We start from the raw sequence: 23,142 nt of genomic DNA, 5'->3' as shown, positions 1-23,142 counted from the left end.
CTTGCTCTTTGGAGATAAAGGCATTTTTATCCTAAGGAAGAAGTATAATTTGCTCGTTGCTCAAATGGCACCCTCACTTATCAATGGCAGCACCTGCTCCATGCACAAAGCCCATCACAGAAGGTACGTGTGCGGTGAGCAGGTGGGAGAAACCCAATGGAATAGTCAATTTTCTGTGACACTGTGCTTATAACTTTGAGGACAATAGATGTTTCAGTGGATTGAGAATTGAACATATAAATGGGAAAAACTTAACCTATACTTGTCTATCCAGTGATGGCTGTGCTACAAGTTGCCTAGTGATATCTCCAGATCAGTAGTAATCAATAGTTCAGATGTACAAAATGTGTGTTTTTTTTTTACACAGCTTATGCTACTTGTTTTGTGGCTTGGAATGATATTTCCATAAACAAAAGCTCCAAAGAGAGAGCAGCCCTCTCAAACTGAAGGAACAGTTGTGCCATGTGAGGACCAACTTCAGAAATTATAAAGTAAAAAGCAAAGGAAAGTAAAACTAGAAATGCTGTTGTGGAGACAGAATATAAGCTTATTTAATCAGATAAGACTTGTATGAGGACAGTGTCTGACATGTAAATCAGTGATTTCAAACTGAAGTCCTGTACGGTTTACAGCACTGAAGAGCTGTTAGTCTGCTCCACCACACTTGCTTCAACCCAATAGTCCAGGTGTACTGTCAATGAGCCTGGCATTTCTGATCTTAAAAATCTTTTAAAGAAAATTTACTTTCCTCAGACTGCTGAAAATGTATGCAAGTGTGATGAAAACTGCTGTGCACAGCCACATTTACCTTTGACTGTAAAATAAGCAAAGTTGAAATTGTTTTGTGATGGCATCAAAAGAAAGTGATATTCACAAAGTTATTGTTTGGTTCACATTTTTTATTCCATACAAAATTCTGAGTTTTAGAAACAGGTGTGACACGTCTGAATGCCTGATGTAGGTACATCAACAAGACAGAAAGATACATAAGGATGATAACAAATCTGTTTTGGTATGGTATTGCAACTTTACCAAATACAAATATCATTCATGTTATTTTAAACTTTTTTTTAAATCTAGATTGTTGAATTTTCCAGAATTAAAAATTACATTGACCTGTCTTCCAGGTTTTTGCTAGTGTGTGAGGGCTTCACTCCGTGGTTGGCCTTTGTCACGCTGTTGTGGGTGGAGATTTACTCTCTATGCACCAATACAAAGAGTCCCAGCATACACAGAACAGCATACTGTTTCAAAAACAAACCAAAAGTCAGAATACACTTTAAACTTCAAAGACACATTTAAAGACATTTTTATTTGTTTTCCATCAAGAGTGAGCCTACCTTAAACTTAGGGTAGTCATTCATCAAAATTGTAACAATTCCTATGTAAGGCACAAACCTACAGAAATGTTAATATAAACAATAATATGCAAAGAATGTAAGTATATTCATTCACCAAAGTGTATAAAAGTATTGATACAGTGATAATCAATCTGATATGCAGCCCAAGAATAGAGATAATTAAGAGTGGATGGAATGCAGTGAATGAGCTTGCTCTGAGCTGGGACCTACCCTCGGGCTCGGCCCACTACATCTTTCTTCTCCAGCCAGTGCTGTCCCCTCTTGTATAGGCCTCTGTCGTCCACTGAGTTGTTATCACCTTTTGTCAAGAATTTGATATCCCCATTTTCTCTAAAATGAAAAATAATACAATGAAATCTGAGTGTTTCTTCCATCAAAATAAAAAGCGTGTGAAATGACAAAATATTCAAATTCAAATTTTATTTATACAGTGCTTTTTACAACACATGTCACAAAACAGCTTTACAAATGTCCAAGTCCAAGCCCCCAGTGAGCAAGCCAAGGGCGGCAGTGGCAAGGAAAACCTCCCTAGAGCATGAGGAAGAAACCTTGAGAGGAACCAAGATTCGGGGGGTTGGGAACATTGCTCTATGACTTGACGACTTACTTTTCATGTATTTTGAGCACTCTGTGCACAATGGGTATCTCTCTCCCCTCAATCCTGAATACCACAATCTCTCCCACTCTTATTGGATCTTCTACTCGGTTTGTGAGGAAAAGGAGGTCTCCTCTGTGAAATGCAGGCTCCATGCTCCCACTAAATTGCAAAAATGACACAATTATTAAAATGGAACCAGTTGCTCTATTTGAAGCAACTTTAAGGGCCCATTACAACCACTTCTGTTCTATGAAGAGAACAAAGTACATCGATTCATTAATTTACATTTACAGCATTTAGCTGACACTTTTATCCAAAGCGACTTACAATTATGACCGAGTACAACTTGAGCAATTAAGGGTTAAGGGCCTTGCTCAGGGGCCCAGTAGTCGCAACGGTGGTGGAGCTTGAACCAGCAACCTTACGATTAAAAGTCAAGTACCTGAGCTACCACTATCCATTTACATATGTGCAATAGATAATGTCGGGGTAATCAGGACAGCCAACACAACAGGACGAATACGCAGAAATGTGCACTGTATGTTTAAGCAGAAATTTAAAAATGTTCTTACCTGAGAACAACAACAATTGGGCTTTCACTTCCAGTCACAACCATCAGCCCTTTCCATATCATCAAGGCCGAAGACACAATCATCCCAAAATTTAGCACTTGGTAGTACAGCTGAGAAATAAGCATCAGTATCACTCTGGAGGCAGTCTGATGTCAAAGCATGGTCTGCAGCGCAAATACGATAGCTAGCTAGGTACACAACGAACTGCTAACATTTAACAGAGCTGGCTGGCTGATATACACATCTGTAGCATGTTGTATAGCTCTAGCTAGCTATATGAAGAAAACATTAACATTAGTGCGGACTAACGTATCTTAGCTAAGCCTCAATCATCCTGCAGTGAAAATAGTTATTGCGAGCTAACAGGTTAGCTAGCTAGCTAGCTAACTTGTTAATGCTATTGAGGTTTGTGATAACTCATTTGCTTTAACTTTGACCCGTAATCTTCAAACGATTACCGTAAAATGTTTATGCACCTTAGATAAGAGTAGAAACAAAATTGCATTGTGAACCAAATAATATTTATGCGGTAAATACTGAGATGACGTGTTATAAGACATTTGCTTAAGATCATGCTGTGATGACTGCTAGATAGCTGCGCCCGTACGCACCTGACGTTTATTCATTCGCCGAACATCGTCAAGAAAGTCTATGGATAGCATGTTGTCACGTTTTAGCAATATGCAGGTTCAAATATTTACAGTTTATCGGCTGAAATAAAAAAGAAACGTATTTATTAAACGCTATTTTCAAAGAGTACCCGGCAACTTCCTCTTCTGCAGCATCCGGAAGAACCCGAGACGGCTAAGAGAAAACCAAAAAATAAAAGCCTGCAGATAGATACGTTGGGAACAGCGTTTAATTGATCATACATAAAGCTCTGAAAGTTATTGCCAGTGGCTACTAGTGTATCTTTAGATTCAAGTAGTTCTTAAAAAGACATATCAGATTTGTACACAGCTTATTTAGTTAATTTGTAGGTCCATATAATTTAATATCTTAAATGGGACATACATTAGTATTGTGCTGTCTGCAACTGGAGAGAGCGAGAACTTGGAGGTCTGCGAGGATTCCCAAGATGCTGTGCAACAAGTTTAAATGTTAAAAACAGTTGATTTAAGCAACAACGTGTTTAGTTAGCCTATTTTTTTTTCTTCACTATTTTGGTGTTATGGTTGCTGTTTCTGCCATTCTGTTTTAGTTACCTCCCCTCTTTTTTTCTGTCTAGTCAGTTCTATTCTGCTTTGTAGTGTGAGTTGTTGTAGAGAATATGCACTTAAAATAAAAGCTTTAATTATCTATCTATCTATCTATCTATCTATCTATCTATCTATCTATCTATCTATCTATCTATCTATCTATCTATCTATCTATCTGTCTATCTGTCTGTCTGTCTGTCTGTCTGTCTGTCTGTCTGTCTGTTTTTAAAGAGCCCTCCTTTTGATAAAAAATGACATTTTGCAACTCTTTTCTGCCAGACACTACACTGATGCCAGAAGTGGGATGTCACATCTGAGCTTGAGTCAATCAAGAAGCGTACCTATGATCTCTAAGGTGGGTGGTAAATATGGAATCCATGGAAGGGGGTACAGAGCGTTATGACTGCCCCCTTCCAGATAGGTCCAGCCAGTCAAGAGTTAAGGGGCTGGCTGGGGAAGACAAGGAAGGAAACAGCATGGTTTGGTCTGGTAAAAGGGCCTAGCTGATGGATAGGGACAGGGAAGATAGTTGGAATGTATACTCTGCACAGTTGCAAGTTCATTTACCTCAACTTCATAGCTGGATGGCAGTTGTGTCTGGTGCTGGAGGGGAAAGCATTGCATGTGCTTATGTTATCTGCCCCCAGTCAAACACAATAATCTAGCAGCATTGACCACAGCCCTCTAGTGATGTTTCAGGTAGGCAGTGGCAGTGATATCGGTCTGGCAGCAGCTCCTAGAGGGTTGGAGACTGGAGGAAACGTGAATAAGCATGTTGGTTGCTGAGCTTAGTGCAACATTTTGACAGGCATATCTGGAGTTTGAGAAGGCTTCACAGGAGGAATTAACATTGGAACACTTCTTGAACACATTGCTGCTGGAAGAGCTGAGGTGGCACTTACAACTCACCACACCAGCCAGCTTCCAAGCAACTAAGGCAGAGTGCAGAGCTCACCCTCAGCACCAAGGCACAGCAGCAACATACTCCAGAGGAGCTTGAGGAAACGCTAACATGCTGAGTGGCTCCCGAGTGAGTGGTTGCAGGACGAGTAGCTGGCAGAAAATGGGAGTGGGGCTGCCAAGTGAAGGGTGGGCGGCCTCTAGTAAATACAAAGCCTCAACACCAAACCTACGGTCAGGGAGGTGAGCTGCCTTCAAGGACTTTGGATCAAGTGTAGTATAGAAGGGAAACGGCACTGTACAGAATGCATACCATGGCCACACTCAGCCTCCAGAAGGAAACCCTGTGTTTAAAGAGGAGACAAGTAAAACTACCTGTGGTGGCTATTGGAGGTATAGAGGTAGAGAGTTGGGGCATGCAGCATTGGTGGAACTCCAATGGTGGGACACACTACTTGGTCAGAGGCACCACAGTTTTCTGTGGGTGAAGTTGCAAGTGTTCGTTTATGGATCTCAGGGCCATGAGCAGTTCACATGACCAGTTCACATGACCAACCCTCGTCAGCATCAACAACAAAGAAAAGAGCACAGAAGGCAGAATTGGCGAATAAAGAGGAACAAAAAGAAAGATGGCAGCCGTGGGAATCATCCGACTATCAAACAGCCTATGGGCAGCGTTGGTGGTCCTGGCAAATAAAAAGGATAACGTTTCTGTGTGGAAAATAATGGCAGCACAATGCTGTTACTAAGCCCGACTCATATCCACTCCCACGCATCAACAATGCCCTAGTTCAGCTCACTGTATCTGTAGAACAGCTGCACTCGCTCAACACAGCAAAGAGAAGGTTGCATTCACACTAGGCACCAGACTGGCAGTTCAAAGCTATGGCTTTGGGATTGGGTAATGCACTGGTTACATTTAAGCATTTAATAGAACGAATGCTTGCTGGTGTCCAAAGAATTGGTTGTTTGTCTTTCTGGATGATGTAATCCATTCTCCCAGCTTCGACAATGAGCTCATCAGCCTGGAGCAAGTGTCCACGGCTGATAAGTCAACAAGCCGATGGCTGAATCCATGAGAAGTGCCACCTCCTTCAGTGGTGCATGAACTTCCTGGGTTATGTCTTGAGTGGAACTGGAGCAGAAAAACTGACCCAGGTAAAGTGGACATGGTATGGTGATGGCCCACACCACAGAACGTAAACTGAGCTTCTTTGGTTTGAATTTGTATTTCGTGCATGTGTTTGCTGATATAGCAGCACCATTACACAAGCTTACAGCAAAGTGGGCTGTATTTCAGGGAATGAGGAGAATGAGCATGCATTTGCTACTCTCCACACTCAGCTAGGGTGCTATCATCTCCACAGGTGGACACAGATGCCAGTGACGAGGTTATCAGCACTATCCTCTCACAGGTACAAACCAGGCCTCAAATAATTCTAGCCTACTCATGACAGTGTTTGAGCAAGCCAGAGTAAACTTACTGCATGACAAGGAGAGAGATGTTGGATGTACTGGCAGGGCTATGCTGTTTCCATTGCAGCCATCACCTCCTGTGACACTGTGCCCAACACTGTTAGCAGTGTGGAATTCCACTGTGCTCAGGAGAAGAACGTGGAGCTCTCTTGGGTGCGTGTATTGCTCAAATCAGGCCTTAAAACAGAACTGGGCAGATGTAGTGCCTCACCGGCCTACATGTAATCCACATTTGCTGGCTAGGACAACCTCCTGCCACACGCTGCTCTGCTTTATTATGCTGGTACAGCTGTTGTCTGGGCAGCGTGTGTGGCAGTTGCTGGTGCCATGTTTTCTGAGGGTGACTGTGCAGTGCATTGACTGGTCAGCATGGAAAAAGCACTGAAGAGGCTGCATCAGAGATTCTACTGGCCATGCCGTCGTACTGATGTAGAGTTCTATATGCATTGCTATGACAAGTGTACAGCCAAAAAGGGACTGTTGCAGTAATCACATGCCTGCTTCAGTCACTCTGCTCCAGCATGTCCATGCAGAGGCTTGCCATGGACATCCTGGGCCCTTTTCCCATCACTGGCACCAGGAACCGCTGTGTCCTCATGGCCCTGGACCAGAGCGTGCCATGACAGCAAAGCAACTAGTAGTTCTTCTGCTGCTTTGTAGTGACCAAGCAGCTACACAGCTAACAGTGGTGCAACTTTGAATTGCTGGTTAAAGGGGTGATATGTAACTGGCTGGTGGCCAGAAGATTTGGACAACATTGCTCCACCCTAGAGGGACAGACTTATGGAGAATTTTAACTTGACGCTCACCACCCAGCTTGCCATTGTGGCTGCCCCACACCAGTGTGAATGGAGAAACCACTTACCCCTGGTTATGCTGGCATGGTGCGCCACCATGCAGGAGTCAACTGGATTTACTCTTGACATTCTAATGTTCATCCCGTGACCTCGGGACGCTCATGGAGCTTGTATTCAGCTGTCCGCCAGGGACTGACTCGCTGTATACCACCCCGGGCCAGGAGGCAGCGGACACCTCATGGCGTCCTGGCCAAGGCAGTGGGCAGACTGGGACTGTGGCTATGGAGAAGTTGGAGGGTGATGGGCATACCTCAGGGATTTTGGCTGGGCTGTGTGGGTCACTATGACAGATGACGAGATGACAAATGCTGTAAGGCATCCTCTCCATGAGAGAGCAAGGAGAATCATGGTGAGTATTCCCAGGATGCTGTGCACCTCCCCATAGCTTTTAAGTAGGTTAAATTTTACATTAAATTTGTAAAGTTATAAAACTTTGTTTTGGTGCATGCATTTTCCAGTTTGTTGGTGTCACGACTTGCTGTTACTGTCATTGTGGAGTGTTTGTTACCTCTCCTTTTTCTGTTTAGTCTGTTCTATTCTGCTTGCTGTTTTGTGTAAAATGTTTTTAGGGACTACTTGTGATTCAACTAAAAGAGCCTTTAAAATAAGTTTTCTCGACTATTCATCTCCACTGATGCTGCACTATATTAGTGTTTTTTTCCTTTCTGGTGATATTACAGGGACATTGACTATGAAATGTTTTTGTATCTGAATACCCTGATTATGTTCAGTCTTATTGATTAAATAGTAGGGATCTTGCACCACCTTCTTAAAGTACTGAGTGGCAAACACACACACACTGGGGATACTTTAACTGGGTTGTGTCAAGAAAAGTCTGAAAAATCTTATTATAACGAACTGGCAGCAGACAGTTTTAATTAAGACATATTAATCAGTAAATAAAATAAATGAAAAACTATAATAATCTGAAAATAATGTTTATGAAGTCCCAAAGCAACATAAAACATATGTTGAACATATATTGTTTCACAAGTATGATGTCTTAAATCTGAGTACAGTTTTTACCAAGGCCTGTTACTCCATATATGCATTTACAAAAGTGCTAACTCTGATTGTAAGAATGGCTCATTAAATATAAATGCTAGTGAAACTAGTAAATGGAATGAATATTAAAATATATATCCTCTGAGTGCAGATACCTGGATTTACGTGAATACCTTTCTGAAGCACATAATGTGATCTCCAATAGTAATAATACTGATTTCCAGTAACAACACTGACAAATATCCAGTCCCTCAGTCAAAGACGCTTACTGCAACATGAAAAAAACATCACCAAATATGTCCTTTGTTCAGAAGCAGCATTGGGTATAGAACCATAAGCACCACCTGGGATTCTTTCTATGGCTGTTAAAAGGTACTCACTTCCTTTGTAAATTGTCCTGATGACATATTTGGTGACCCTTTAAACGGTCAAAGTGCTGCCTGACTGTCCAGCATATCATTCGAACAGAACATTAAACCCATACACAACATTTCATCTGGACGAGCCAGTGGTGTAATGTACCAAAAATACGTTTGATAGATATGTAGACTGTACCAAAGCACATACATTTTGCTTCACAGTGAAACAAAATTACACAGCTATAATGATAAAGCAAAAATAAATTATGATTATCCACACACATAAGGGGACCATACAAAGAGGTAATGAGATGTGGGGTGGAGACAAGATTAACTGTGTGAACAGAGTTGCATTATTTGATTATGATGATGCAATGGAAATTTTAACTAGCTTATGTTTTCCACAGTTCTTGTACTTGAGATAAATATTTCACTGTAAGGCAACCTGTTTTGATATCACATTTGTTTGCTGCATACACTGTACAGTTAGCAAGCATGTTCATCTTCTACTTGCTCTGACAAATTGCAATGTATAGCAGCTCTTGACTGAAGATGTTCATTAATCAGCCCCGTCCTTCCTCCACAGAATGTACACTTGTTTCTGAAGCCTGAACTTCCATGCCAGAATGAAGAGCACTATCCAAGGTCTTAAGAGCCAAAGTCTCATGGCATGTCTCAGTCAGAAGTTTGGGTGACTCCACTTCACCACACAAGCCAGTTTTTTCTGGTGAAGGAGGTCCACATTGACTATTTCCACATAGGTTCGTTGATACCTCCTTTCCATCTGGCATTTCTGTACCTTCAGGATCTGACAAATCCTCCGTGTTTCCCTTCTGGTCTTCGAGCCCCTTCACTTTGTGCACAATGTAGAGGTGTCTGCTAAGTGCCAGCCTGGACGTAAAACAGAGGCCACAGTGCTTGCACTGGGGTGTGTCACTATCTGTCTTGTGTTGAGGTATATGTTCCTTGAACTGCTCTGGGTCCTCAGTGGTAAGGCCGCAATTGGCACAGCGGAAAAGGGGCTTCAGGCGTTTGGCAGGGCTGGCGTCTGAGACTCCACTGCCTCCTGTATCCTCATGGACCTTCTCTGCAGCTCTCTTAGACCACTACAAATAATAAAGACAACCACTTAGAAATACGCCTCAGGACTCATCTCACTGTACACCAAGTTACTATGATGCTTGGAGCGTTAGAGATTAGAGTATATAGCTAGGCATGAGTTACTTGTGCCTTTTAAATATATTAATGAAAAACAAATTTGCATCAGAATCTACCCTTAGGGGAAAAAGGGTAATGAAAACATTTATAGTTACCATCCCAGTGGCTTTATTTGTCTCTTGAGAATCTAACTTGGTCAGGAGACTGAAGTCTGGGTTCTTTATTCCATGCATCAAGCTGAGGTGGTTCTTTAGCACTGAGTGTTTCGTGAAGGTTATCCTCTCATTTGTGCAAAACCTTCAAGACAGGTACAAGATTAAAACAGTCCAGAGAGCAAACCATATACTAACACTGAATTAGACAGTGTATCAATAAACGAACACTAACATTTTAAAGACTTTTTAAAATATTATAATTTGTCTATATTTAAAAACACAGCTTACTGTAGGTTACTACTTACTACATTACAAAATAAAGGCCCTTTTTGTTAATTATTTTAATTAGCCTCTTGATCTTACCAACATGTATAAACTTTCTTCTTCCCATCATGGTCACTACGAATGTGTCGTCGCAGACTTGTGGAGGAATTGAAGGACCTTTCACACAGCCGGCAAGGATTTCTCTTTACAGACTTTTAAAAACAAAAAAGAATTTAAACCATTGTGTGTAGTTCTGTGTACAAATTGTGAAGTCATTAAAGTTTTTATGAGAATTAGATTACCACAAATGTGAGTTTCTCCCTTAAAATGAATGGAAAATAACAATCCTTACCTTGTCATGAGCAGTCTTCATGTGACTGACATATGTCTCTCTATCTGGCAGCCACAGAAGACATTCTCCACAAGTCCAGCCAGCATTCTTCATACTTAATCCATAAGTCGAATTTCTTGAGGTTGAGCAGTCCCCAGCTACCTTTCCAGCTCCACTGCTGGATTTAGTTAGCTTTGCTTGGTGGTTTGCCGGCACACTATTCAGATGATGTGATACTGGCTCTGCTTCAAGCTTTGCCCCATCCTCTGTTTCACCTCTGATGATTCCTCCATGTGCACTCTGCAGAAAACCCAGAAAAGAATGTATTTTGGCTATGGCAACATAATGTACTAAGCCATTGCAGTGACAAGACAGTGCAAATGCACACATTTAACTGAACAACAAACCCTGAAATGTTGCATCAATGCTAGTTTTTGCAAGAAGTAGGATGTACACTCAGGACATCTGAATATGCTTGTACGCTGATGGAGGTGTTGATACAGTAGTTGTTTCTTCTTAAAAACAGTCTCACAGGAGCACTTGTGTATAAGCCTATAATAGACAAGTGGAATATAACTTTCATTACTGAGAATTAGGTATGAATTGATTATACTGTACTATAGATTAATTTCTGAATAATAGGTCTCTTTTTTCCTCTATCTATCTTTGGTGTAAACTGATGGGGTTTAAATAAAAGGAAATGATAGACCCACTTACTGGTGTGAAGGTTCACTGCCACCATGCTTACTTTTGACATGTATGAGACAACCATCAGATGACTTGAATGCAACAGGACAGATGGTGCACTTATAGAACACCTCACAATGTTTCTCCTCAATGTGCCTCTTTAAGAGAGGAAGTGACGTGAAAAGTGTTTCACAATGCAAGCACCTAAAAAAAACAAACAAACAAAAAAACCCAAAAACAATAAGTAAATACCAAGAAGACGATGTTAAAAAGTACATCACACTTGTAGCTAAACACTCACAAAAGCTTTATGGGTCAATTAGCATTATACAAAAATAAACTGGTCTCAAGCTTGTATTGCTGAAGGCACTGTAAGTATTCTTGTGTTGGTTTGAGTTTGGGTAACTTACGAGTAGCCAACTTTCCGTGCATAATGCAGGCAATTTTCCTTCACATGCTTCTGCAAATCCACAAAGTGACTGAGAGCCCCACATTCAGGGCAGCTGTATGGGGACTTGTGAGTATGGATCCTCTGGTGTGCCCTGAAGCTGCACTTGTTCGGTAGCAACATTGTGCAAACTTTGCACATCTGTTTGGAACAAAATGCCACCACTTAAACGTTTTTGTGGGAGTTACATATCTTTTTTTTCATTTGAGAATAGGTCACAGTTAAATCCAATCTTATAAAAATGTTGTGCTTAATTTGTTCTACTCACCAAACACTCAGAATCTGTGGATGACCTCTGATAGTGACCTGCAAGTGCTGCATAATCCAGCATCTGCTTATTGCACTCTGAGCATTTGAGTCCATGCTGCATGACTTTGTCTGGATACAGAGGCATTGCAGTTAGATTTTTGGATGACTGCACAATGCTTCTCCCTTGAGTCATCTGTGATACAGCTTGCTCAAGCTTGGTAGGCACCAACATCTGGTCAACAGCAATGGGCTTCATGAACAGCTGAGAACACTGCATCATCATGCCTTTGTTCTTGTGATCTCGAGCATGTGCTAGTAGCGCACACCTGTTAAAGAACACAAGGGTTTTTGAGCAGTTGGTGCAGGCCACTTCAATATGGACACTTCGCCTACTGTAATGAAAAGCAAGGCTCTTCTCAAGTCCAAATGAATCGCCACACTCCAGACAGCAGTAGCCATGTGGTGGAAGGTTAATATCACTGTCAGCTGGTGGACTCAAGTTGGGTACATATGTTGCCACAGGGTTAGGGTAATTCAACAGTCTATTTAAAGTGCCAGCAGCAGTATTAGGAATAATGGCACGTGTGTTTGGTGAAGTCTTTTTAACTTGGTGCACTAAAGGTACACTGCTGCACACAGTGGGAGATGACAGCGGGGAATGTCCCTGCCTATGGGTGGCAGACCTTGCTGTAACAGAAGCAGCAACACTGTGTGGTACCAGATTGAGGTTGGCCAAGTGTAAAGCTTTGGGAAGGTAATTTGGATTGGTAGGGCAGCCAGTTTGAGCTGGAGATGCCCTTTTCTGTTTATTTGCTCTCTGAGTTCTTTTCAAACCACAGTTAGTATTCTGGAACTGGGATTTCTTTGACCTCCTAGCTGCTTCGATACTTGATGTGCGACCAAAGAGAGGTGGCTTAGTGTGCTCCTGCTTTCCATTCTCAAAAATGACATTGCTCACAATATCATGGGAATGATACATTGGCAATGTTTTAGAGAATGCATCCTCAAATGAAGACTGAGATGGAGATGATCCAAAGGGTGACTGGAGATCTTCAGTTTCAGAATCTGGAAATATGCTAGTGACAGTTCGTTTGATTTGACCAGAGGAGGTTTTGATTGTCTTTATTCTGACTCTTGGTATGGCTGGGGGTGAGCCAGTAACCAAAGCAGGAGATGCTTTTCCACTGCTGTCACTACATATGCTCACAGGGCTCTCAGGCTGTTTAATTAATCGTTTCACTACCTCAAGAGGGCTCCTTGGGCTCCTTGGTGAAATAGGAACTTTGGGGCTAACCTTCATTGTCTCTTTACGAGTCACTAGCAAGTCCTTTGAATTTATTTGCTCACCAGGATCTTTTTTTACATTCAAACCCACTAATGCATCAGTGCAAGACAGTTTTGAGTTCTGAGTCTTGACACAGGGGGGAGGTGTAGAAGGATTGGTTTCAGGAGTTGGGTATGCATTTGTTCCAACATCAGCAATGCAGTTGTCCATTGTCACGTGGTCACATTTCTTTTCAACTTCTTTTTTGCAGCACTCCAAACTCTCACCTCTGTGTGGTATGGGATCAATACTGGAATTGTTCACAAGTTTAGAGCCAGGGTCTCTTTTATGGAACTTGTCAATCATTCTATATACTTCTGGTTTTCCCTGATTGTCTGACATAGTGGCATCTGCAGATTCAAACAGTGAGTCATTTGGGAAAAATGAATCTCCGTGGTCTGAATGGTCATTAATACCATCGTTCTGCATGTCTTCTGATTCCGGGCTGGATATAGGACTAAAGTCAGACAAAGATTTTGAGAGAGGTGTAACTTTTTCTGTCTTGTAGGTCATAGGAATTTTTTCCAAAAAACTTTCTGAACAGTCCCCATTTAGAGGTGATGTATCCAACATGGTATAATTGCTGTGACTAACAAGATGCCCCTCAAGGGAGCTAGGAGAACTCCTGAAACCATTTTGCAAAAGATGTCCCAACTGAGAGCTTTCTTTCTCCATAAGAGGTTCATAAGAGTCCTGGTGATTAGTGTTCTTAACTATAACGCTGACAGCTGGAGCATCAGATATAGTCACTGGGTGAGGGACTGACATTGTGGCATCCATGCACATTTCTGAGTGCTTAAGGTTGCCCTCTGCTTCATCCTGACTTTCCTGAATGGCCTCTTTAGCATCCAGACTCGTAGCATCAGGGATGTCAAAGGCAGCCAAAAGATCATCGAAATCAGGGGTCTTCATGTCACCCATGATTGATATATTTCAAAAACCTGATAAATTAAAATAGAAACATGTGTGAAAGGTATGCATATTCAATGTTCACAAGAAACCTAAGATTTAGAAATTATTTAAAAAGATTTATTCAAACATTAATCTGAACCTAGAAACACAGTATAAATACGTCTGATATGCTTTTAAAAATGTCATAACTATGATTTAGCTAATTAATTACCATTTGAATCCTGTAGCCAATCTGTGGGGTTTAACTTCTCCATTAGATTTTCCAAGTCCACTATCACCTCTTACCGACGCTTTCAGGTTGATCCATAATAAAGCCAGGAGTTTCAGTGGTGTGCAAACACGATATCCTTTAATCGTTTGTGCCTTAGCATTGTGTCATGGTGTGTCTGCCATATTATTCTTGGAGCTAAATGTAGCTCCAGTGTTGCCTGGATAATTTTATGTATTGGTGGAAAGCCAATTAACATGTATTTGGAAACGACAAATAGCTATATGGATAGCTGTCACAAAACAAGTGAGCTTCATGTGTTAGCTAGGTAGCTAGCTAACAATCAAAATAGCTAAAACTACTCGCTAGCTAACAATCAAAATAGCTAAACCTACTAGCTAGCAATGCTAGCTACCTGGCTCATTTATACTGGCTGCGTTGTTCAGTCAAATACAAGGCAAAACACACGTCCCCAACTAACTTTCGGAAGAAGCTCTCGCAGCTGTAGCTAGTTACCTAGCTAGCTGATAACTTTAGTAATTTAACTACTACAGCTGGCTAATATAGTCAGCTATGCTGACAGTGTTATGGATAGTTATGGCTTACCCAAATGCCCTGTATCTTATTTTCGCCTGTGCGATTAAGAAACTAACCTAACTAGGTTATAATAGCTACGGTCCCAAACTATACGCTGCTTTTTCTATCTTGCCAATTTGTCATGCAGTCTGCTGATTTCCGAGACAATTGTCAAATTAGCTAGCCAACTGACTAGCAAGCAACGGTCGTTGAGGGTTATCAACTGCTAGCCAGCTAGCTAGCTAACGTCTAGCTTGCCTTTTAAAGTAAACCTGACGTATAGTCTCAATTTACTATTTAAGAGTAAGGGATATTTTGTTTAAACAGCATTCGCAAGTCATGCAAGTCAAAGAGCCAGCACCACTTGTCCATATATATTATCATGTGTTCTCTAAAATGCGTGTTGTTTACATTCGTCCGTCGCTCGCTGTTAGCCTGCCACTTCCTGCCTTGGCAGCAAGTTGCAACAGTAGACAAGCAAGCAAACTACACCTACCACTAGGACCCCGTTGCCCAAAGCATAAGCGAGAGCATTACGACAGCTCATCATATAATATATACTCGAATAACAGGGACTAACGTTGTTAAGACGTCACAGGAATGTATGTGTCGGACCAAATTACAATTCCAAAATACTTTTGTTGATAACTGAAAAAAGAAAAGAGTTTCAGTATGACTTCAGCGTCCAAACTTTTGCAAGACGAAATGTAGGCACATCCACATTTATGCCTGACTAAAAACCGACAGAGAAAATTAACAATTAAATTGTTTTTGTGAGAATTGCGGTGTCATTTGGTTGTTGGATAATTTATTAACGATAGAACAAATAAACGTGCCTATAAGAAAACAATGATTGTTTTTAAAGGTTTGCACAAAATATTTTTGTATTTTTATTAAGATAGCTAAATTATTTAAACTGGACAGAAAAAAAGTAACCCTAACTCTAGTATTCTACATTTGGGACATTACTTCTGGCTTCCTTCTTTTTTATTTCTAATTTACATTTTCTGAGTGATAGAACATGTGCAATATGAACACAAAGGGAATTTTCCTTTTCAGTACAGCGCTTGCAAAATGAGGTCTTAAAGATCGCAAATTTCACCTTTTTGAAGCAAGTCATGGCAAGAGGCCCCCTGATGTTTTTGTGTGGGAAAGGGACCTTGAAAAAAACAGCAGACAAGCTAGTGACCAATGACTGTGACATACCCAATGCCAATGTGAGGCCCTCACAGAATCATCTACGACTGTTAAGTTGTTTTATATAGCAAGTGAAGCAGTGGATCGGGAAATGGAATTAAATGCTTTTTAATTCAAATATTTGTACATTGCATATTTGAATTGCTGTTGTTTTGATTCACATTTTGAATAGTATAATTTAGTTTAACATAAACATATATTTACTTTTTTCCCCCCTAATATTCTGTTGTATTAATAAAGCCCAACTTTGATATATATTTTGGATTTTGTATAATTAGGTGATTCCTGCATTTATATACAGAATTAAAGGTGCCATAGAATGAACAATTGTATTTTTTTGTACAAACCTTTTTTGTAAAACAATTAAGCCAATTGACACATCAAATCGTATTTAATGTTTAAGAGTATAAAAATGAAAATAACCGATGAAATTACCTACTTTTCTTTAATTGGTATTTCATGATGGAGTGGTACGTGAATGGCTCCCATGTCTGAATAAAAATGATGATATAACCAGAGGAGAAGAAGAAAAACATCTGCAATTCAAATTAAATTTAGGACAGTCAACTTCACTCCAGGTAACTTCTGAGAAGCATATTACCATCTGCTTTAGCATTAGTATATGTTCATTGTTCTGGCGATTTTGTTCCTAGTGCTCTAGGCCAGATTACCTCAGCCATCACAGGTTCCAAAGAAATATGGGCTAAGTACAGTTTAATTTATGGACGTATAACAACGACACCAGTTACCACAACTGGAACTCGCCCTTCCCCAGCGACTGCCATACACATTCAAACCAAAGTCCTTGAATTAATGAAAAATACTATAGAGGAATCAGTGTTTCTATCTGTTGTTTGAGAGAAACTAATTATTTTAATGTCTCAGATTTGCAGGAAAAGGTAACCTTAATGTCAAAATGTCAGTCAAATTAAAATTACATTTAAATACATAACTGAAAAGAAATGAGAGGATGAATGAATGACTTGAGAGGAAAAGAGATGATAGAACCAGAGGAGAGGAAGAAAAACAGAGAAGTGCTGATTGGAAAACAGAGAAGTGGAGAGACCTAAAAAGGAGAGGAGAGATGAGATGAGGAGGGAGGGCTGGAAAGGACAACATAAGTTGAGAGGTGGAAATGAGCAGAGCAGATGTGCCTGATGCCCACCCAAGTGTACTTGTAAGTAAATAAAAACAAATTTCCAAAATTTCCTTGGTCACAATATCTGGACTTGTCTTCATATATCAATGCATAGATGTCTGTTTATATGATTATGGTTATTCTTTATTAGTCCCTTTTAATAATAATAATAATAATAATAATAATAATAATAATAATTTAATCTTATGAGTTAGTGAATTTCCTGTCCTCTGGGTAGATTTGGTCCCCCCAATGTTCTCTTCATGGCCAGTAGCTTCTGTTGCTAGATCTATGCTTGAATGCCTACAAGCAACTACCATGTTTAATTAAGCATTGCCATTAATAGGGACATGATGTTGATGATGTAGTTTCTGTGTGCTTTGGTTTGTCTCGTTGGATTGTCATCTGGTTGGTTAAGGTAGGCTCTGAGTTCACTTACTTTTGTCTTAGAGTCTGTGAAATTCAAGGCTTGTTGTCTAAACCTAGTTGTTATTTGCTTGTAGCGGTAATTACTCACTACAGGTGTAGTTTCACCCTGACCTTAGGTGTGAATTGAGGGGCGGGCTCAGCACTTACTGAACTGAGTTAAATTAGGATGACTCCACCACAGACACATGTGTCTGTAGCAGTAATCAACATCTGGAGAAGGTTTGGTGGTGTTCTCAATCAGTTCATCTACATCTCACCTATAGGACTTCACAAACTCAGCTAAGTATCTTCTCATATTATCTCGTTCCTTTATTTCATACATCCACAAATCAAGCATTTGAAATGTGCTTCACAATTCCTGTCCACATATCCCACAGATCTCCTCGACGTCATAGACGTCGCAATCTCAGCAACCTCACTGACTCATAACGCTTCACATCATCACATATCGTGGTGGCAGGAGGGCTCTGGAACTGCCAATCTGCTGTCCAGAAAGTTGACTTCATTTCAGCATCAGCATCCCTCCATTTCCTACACTTCCTGGCTCTAACAGAAACATGGATCACCCCTGAGAACTCGGTGATTCCGGCTGCCCTGTCCTTTGCCTTTTCATTTACCCATTCTCCGAGGTGTCTTGGCAGGGGTGGTGGCACAGGTTTACTAATGTCTCGAGAGTGGCATTTCACTCCACTTTCCTTCTCTACACTTTCCATCTCCTCTTTTGAATTTCATGCCATTACAGTGTCTTTCCCCACCAAACTTCTTATCATTGTCATCTACTGCCCTCCAGGTTCCCTAGATCACTTCCTTGATGAGCTCGACATCCTTCTGAGTCAATTCCCCATTGAAGGAAGTCCACTCATTCTCCTTGGTGACTTCAACCTTCCATCAGACAAGCTGCATTCCTCCTGCATCCTTCCACTGTTGACAGCATTTGACCTCACCCTCAACCACTCTCCTCCTACTCACAAAGCAGGCAATGTTCTGGACCAGCTCTTCACCCATACCACCACAACATCGGATATCGCAGTCACCCCTGCCACCTCTCGAACCATCACTTTCTAGCCTTCTCCCTCTCCCTTCCTTCTCTTTCTATCCAGTCCTCTCCAACATGTTCCTCCTCCCTCCATCGCAATCTGCACTCCATAACTCCCTCTTCCCTTACTTCTACTATTTTGTCCACCCTTCCTCACCCTGACTCTCCATCCTCTCTCTCTTTGGATACAGTTACAAATACTTTCATTTCTCCACTTTCCTCATCAATGAATATTCTGTGCCCTCTCTCCTCTAGACCTGCTAAGTCCTCCCCATCTGCCCCCTTGCTAACAGAAACACTTCGCTGCCACAGGAGAAGACTAAGGACTGCAGAGAGGTGGTGGAGGAAATCTCACGTAGATTCAGACCTTAGCTCATACAAGTCTCTCCTTTCCAAGTTCTCACTGGAAGTAACATTTGCAAAGTCATCCTATTACAGAGAGAAATTCGAATCATCATCATCTGATCCATGCAAGCTCTTCACTATTTTTTCTTCTTTCCTTAATCCTCCCCCTCTCCCTCCTTCCTCATCTCTTACTCCGGAGGATTTTATTATCTTCTTTGAGGAGAAGGTTACAGCAATCCGCCAATCCTTTTCCTCTGTTCCCACCCCTCCAACCAATGTGCATTCCCCAACATCCAACTCTCTGACTTCTTTTTCTCCTCTCTCCACAGATGAAATTCTTCAACTCCTGACATCCAGCAATCTGACTACATGTCCGCTAGATCCAATTCTTTCTGCTCTGTTCCAGACAATCGCAAGAGACCTGTTTCCTTTCATCTCTGTCATCAACAACTCCTTATCTTCTGGATACGTGCCTACTGCATTCAAAACCGCCAGGGTGGTACCAATGCTCAAGAAGGCCACACTTGACAGCTCCAGCGTTACCAACTACAGACTGGTATCACTTCTCTCTTTCCTCTCAAAAGACCTTTCAGCAGCCTTAGACACAGTGAACCACAACATTCTTCTCTCTGTTCTTTCCAGGCTTGGTGTGACTGGCTCTGCTTGGAGATGGTTTTGGTCCTATCTGGATGGATGGTCCTATCAGGTGACATGGAGAAGATCCACATCCAAACTGTGTAGACTCTCCACTGGTGTTCCACAAGATTCAGAATTGGGCCTCCTTCTCTTCGTATACTTGTTCTCTTGGTGATGCAATATCTTCTCATGGTTTCTCCTACCACTGCTATGCTGATGACACTCAATTATTTCTTTCTTTTCCACCCTCTGACACGCAGGTCTCCAGACATATCTCGGCATGCTTGACTGACATCACATAATGGATGACAGCCCACCACTTGAAACTCAACCCCAGTAAAATTGAGCTTCTGTTCATCCCAGGTACTCCTAACCCTTACCATGACCTCTCTGTTTCCTTTGAGAACTCCCTGGTATCACCATCCGAAGCTGCCCGTAGCCTGGGTGTAACTTTGGGCAATCAGTTGTCGTTCTCAAGTCATGTTTCTAATCTAACACGGTCTTGCAAATTCCTCCTTTGTAACATATGAAGGATTCGACCTTTTCTTTCGCAGGAAGCTACCCAGGTGCTTGTGCAGTCTCTTGTGATCTCAAAGCTAGACTACTGCAACTTGCTACTGGCTGGTCTTTCTCTAAGAGCCATCAAACCTCTACAACTTGTCCAGAATGCAGCAGCACAACTGGTCTTCTATCTTCCGAAGCTCACACGTTACTCCACTGCTGCGCTCCCTTCATTGGCTCCCTGTAGCTTGCCTACGAAACCAAAAATGGACCAGCGCCTTCATACATGAGGTCAATGGTCAAAGCCCGATCCATACCTCGAGTACTTTGAACCTCAAGTACGGCTTGGCTTGAAATACCTTGCTTCAGGTCTCATGGACGACAAGCATCAAGACTATTTTCTGTCCTGGCTCCAAGATGGTGGAATGAACTCCCACTTGCTGTCCGGACAACAGAGTCCCTTGCAGTCTTCAAACGCAGACTGAAGACCCATCTATTTGTAGAATATTTAAAGGACAACTGACACTGCTCCCATATTGACTTACTAATTTAGTACTTATTGTAGGGCATTGTTTATGTTGTTTAATAATCTCTAGCACTTATTGTTTATAGCACTTATCATTGTTTAAGATATACCTTATATATTTTGCACTTCTAGGTATCAGTATTCATCCCTGTATTCTACAGTATTCTAGTTCATTGGTATGTTTAATTCTAACCTACTGTACTTGGATATATTCTATGAGTAAATGACAAAGCACTTTTGTAAGTCACTCTGGATAAGAGCCTCTGCTAAATGTCATAAATGTAAATGCAAATGAATCTGTTCTTATAGATTTTTAGAGGTTGCCTGCAGTGCAATTCATACTTCCTAATTCACACACTTTCGATATGCTTTCTGCTTAGTGCCTTAGCTTTTATTCACTCTTAAATGTTTTCTATCTTTGCTCCTTTTTCCTTCCTTTTCTTAAGTCAAGTACAAGACTTTTTATTTACAAAATTTGCTCTGCTACAATTATTTAAATGTCATCAACTGCATCACTTTCCAGCTGCCTGGATTGCCATTGGCTAGCGGAAAAGAAGCTGAACTCTGTTCCACAACAGTACTTGGAATCAGTACTGGTACCAAGCACCCAAGACTACTGCAGTTGATCTACATTTTACATTTAGCTGATGCTTTTATTCAAACTGACCAAACACAACTTAAGGGCTAAGGGCCTTGCTCAGGGGCCCAACAATAGCAACCCAGCAGTGGTGGGACTTGAACCAGCAACATACTGATTACTAGTCAAGTACTTTAATCACTGAGCTATCACTGACCTTGCAACAGTCAGAGCTGAAATTTAGCTTCAGTGCCTAGCCTGGTATGAGGTGCTTAAGGAAACAGTGTTCTACAGTACTGCCAAACACCAAACACCACACACTCCTTATTCTAAGCAGAAGCAGCTAAACCAAAGTCAGTAGACCTGCATGTTGCCATGGTCCCAGAGTCAGGAAATCTTTTCCAGACAACCTCAGGGCTGATGATTTATATTCTTTCAAGAAGAAAGTTCTATAAGGCCTTTAATCAAAATGCTCTCTATTGACTGTACATTTTCTTTGCTCATTTTAATTAAGCTCTTTGTTCTGTATACAAAAATGCTATACAAATAAGGTTTATTGTTATTATTATTATTATTATTATTATTATTATTATTATTATTATTATTATTATTATTATTATATTACCAGGGGAATGAATGCTATGGGAAATAAATTTATTAATGCCACCATTACATGTCTGCATAATAGAATTGAATCCTGCCACCCTCCTATCCACATATGAATTGTATCATTGCTACATCAAAGATGAGTAGAACACACATTTGCAAACAGTGAAAGAGCATACTATTGAAGGTAAGATTGTGGTAGTGCGAATAGTGGCTAGTCAGGCTGGTGAGACACACTCCATGGACAAAATATTTGAACTACAGCAGCTCCAACATGCGGCTCTGTCAAGGTAGGCCAGTCATCCAGCAGGAGGGACACACCCACTCCTGCTCAGGATTACACCACACACCTGCCTCGCCCCCAATCACCCATTGATTAACTTGACTCACCTCTTCCTTGTTTCCTTCTTTCATTATTGAAGCCCACAGGTTCCTGATGTCAGCACTGCACATTAGCAGACGAAAGAGCCAGGTGCTTTGCCAGACCTCCACAATGCTTATCCAAGCCAAGTGCCAATTTAGTTTACCTTTGTCACTGCATTGCAGCTAACCATGTTTTTTGATGCAAAATAAAGAGGACTTTATTCCAGTCTCACCTCTCGCTCCCTCTGTGCCGCCACCATCACAGGCTCCCAGAGCTGAAACATAGTTGTGGATGGAGAACAGTGGTAAACTGTGGGAAGACAATACTTGGCGAGGTTCACGGGAGAGTAATTCTGCCAATTTTTAAAAAGTGTACCACGATCCACCTGGATTACTCTATAGGTTTGTATATAAAAGTTAATCTGTAGGTGCTGCATGTACCTGGTGTTACCCTAGACAGACCCTCAGAGTAAAAATGAGACAACTACCTAGACCTATGAAATCATTTTCACAGCTGCAAATGGATTTCATAGGTCCATTACCAAACTGTAGGGGGTAGAAGTATGTAGTAGTAATTATAGACTGGTTCACAAAGTAGGTGTAAACATTCCCAACTTCCCACAACAGCAGCTGATATGGCTAAAGTGTTACTGACAGAAATCCCAAGATAGGCCCTACCACAAACTACTGACTGTAATCAGGGCACACATTTTACAGATTATGAATGTTATGAAAATTGTCTGTACACCATACTTAAAGCTTTCTTATTTATTAAAGAATCTAAAATGCAGTGTTTCCATCCATATGGTTGTTCTCAGACAAAAAACATGTCAAAACAGGTGTATATGTGGCACCTGGTAATGCTCACACAATGTAACACTGAGCTACTGCTCAGGAGGCAGACGCAAGTGTGGAGAAGAGCGAGATTGATTAGGAGGAAATCCAAAATCATGGTCGTTAGGATAGTCCAGGGTCAATTTATCAACACGAAGAGTACGAGGATACGTGATAAACAAAACAAGGGCCAGGATAAATGAACACAAACCAAAAGCACACGAAGGCAAATGGGGTAGCAAGCTATAACAAAGACGCTAGATAGAACTTGGAGAAACATGCATACATTCAGGCACATACAGGTTTTCAGATAGT

The 23,142-nt window shown here is 41.2% G+C and overlaps 2 protein-coding genes and 1 long non-coding RNA gene across 6 annotated transcripts; 1 reads left to right on the top strand and 2 right to left on the bottom strand.

Moving 5' to 3' along the window:
* Positions 1 to 881: 881 nt before the first annotated feature.
* Positions 882 to 3,352, bottom strand: sec11a (SEC11 homolog A, signal peptidase complex subunit). The gene is made up of 6 exons (XM_027008792.2): positions 3,143 to 3,352; positions 2,532 to 2,641; positions 1,969 to 2,118; positions 1,572 to 1,691; positions 1,341 to 1,398; positions 882 to 1,244 (listed from the first exon to the last, which is right to left on the bottom strand). Exons 1-6 carry the CDS (start codon positions 3,191 to 3,193, stop codon positions 1,194 to 1,196), a joined length of 540 nt encoding a protein of 179 aa, XP_026864593.1. The 5' UTR covers positions 3,194 to 3,352; the 3' UTR covers positions 882 to 1,193.
* LOC113576604 lies at positions 2,652 to 8,992 on the top strand. Its single transcript, XR_003410535.2, has 3 exons — positions 2,652 to 2,936; positions 4,010 to 4,085; positions 8,914 to 8,992. It is a non-coding gene; the product is annotated as an uncharacterized LOC113576604 (long non-coding RNA).
* Positions 7,823 to 22,462, bottom strand: znf592 (zinc finger protein 592). 4 transcript variants are annotated; one of them, XM_027008789.2, is made up of 10 exons: positions 22,435 to 22,462; positions 22,021 to 22,268; positions 11,639 to 13,884; positions 11,333 to 11,511; positions 10,953 to 11,126; positions 10,643 to 10,787; positions 10,257 to 10,535; positions 10,004 to 10,116; positions 9,641 to 9,782; positions 7,823 to 9,433 (listed from the first exon to the last, which is right to left on the bottom strand). In XM_027008789.2, exons 3-10 carry the CDS (start codon positions 13,862 to 13,864, stop codon positions 8,891 to 8,893), a joined length of 3,801 nt encoding a protein of 1,266 aa, XP_026864590.2. In that variant the 5' UTR covers positions 13,865 to 13,884; positions 22,021 to 22,268; positions 22,435 to 22,462; the 3' UTR covers positions 7,823 to 8,890. The 4 variants fall into 4 exon arrangements, with proteins under 4 accessions (XP_026864590.2, XP_026864592.2, XP_035381030.1 ...); XM_027008791.2 differs by lacking the exon at positions 22,435 to 22,462 and having other exon boundaries at positions 22,021 to 22,126; positions 22,227 to 22,420; XM_035525137.1 differs by lacking the exon at positions 22,435 to 22,462 and having other exon boundaries at positions 22,021 to 22,075; positions 22,227 to 22,274.
* Positions 22,463 to 23,142: the final 680 nt, after the last annotated feature.

This window comes from Electrophorus electricus, chromosome 4 (assembly GCF_013358815.1).
Source record: "Electrophorus electricus isolate fEleEle1 chromosome 4, fEleEle1.pri, whole genome shotgun sequence".
Classification (NCBI taxonomy): Eukaryota; Metazoa; Chordata; class Actinopteri; order Gymnotiformes; family Gymnotidae; genus Electrophorus; species Electrophorus electricus.
This window is presented reverse-complemented; position numbering and strand designations above follow the sequence as displayed.

Coding starts and splice junctions, on each gene's coding strand:
- sec11a (XM_027008792.2), bottom strand. CDS start 3,193: ATGCTATCCATAGACTTTCTTGACGATGTTCGGCGAATGAATAAACGT. Junction 2,119..2,531: donor CCAATTGTTGTTGTTCTCAG/GTAAGAACATTT, acceptor TTTGCAATTTAG/TGGGAGCATGGAGCCTGCAT. Junction 1,692..1,968: donor GTGCTCAAAATACATGAAAA/GTAAGTCGTCAA, acceptor TTTTCATTTTAG/AGAAAATGGGGATATCAAAT.
- znf592 (XM_027008789.2), bottom strand. CDS start 13,864: ATGGGTGACATGAAGACCCCTGATTTCGATGATCTTTTGGCTGCCTTT. Junction 11,127..11,332: donor GCACGGAAAGTTGGCTACTC/GTAAGTTACCCA, acceptor TGTTTTTTTTAG/GTGCTTGCATTGTGAAACAC. Junction 10,536..10,642: donor CATTGATGCAACATTTCAGG/GTTTGTTGTTCA, acceptor GGTTTTCTGCAG/AGTGCACATGGAGGAATCAT.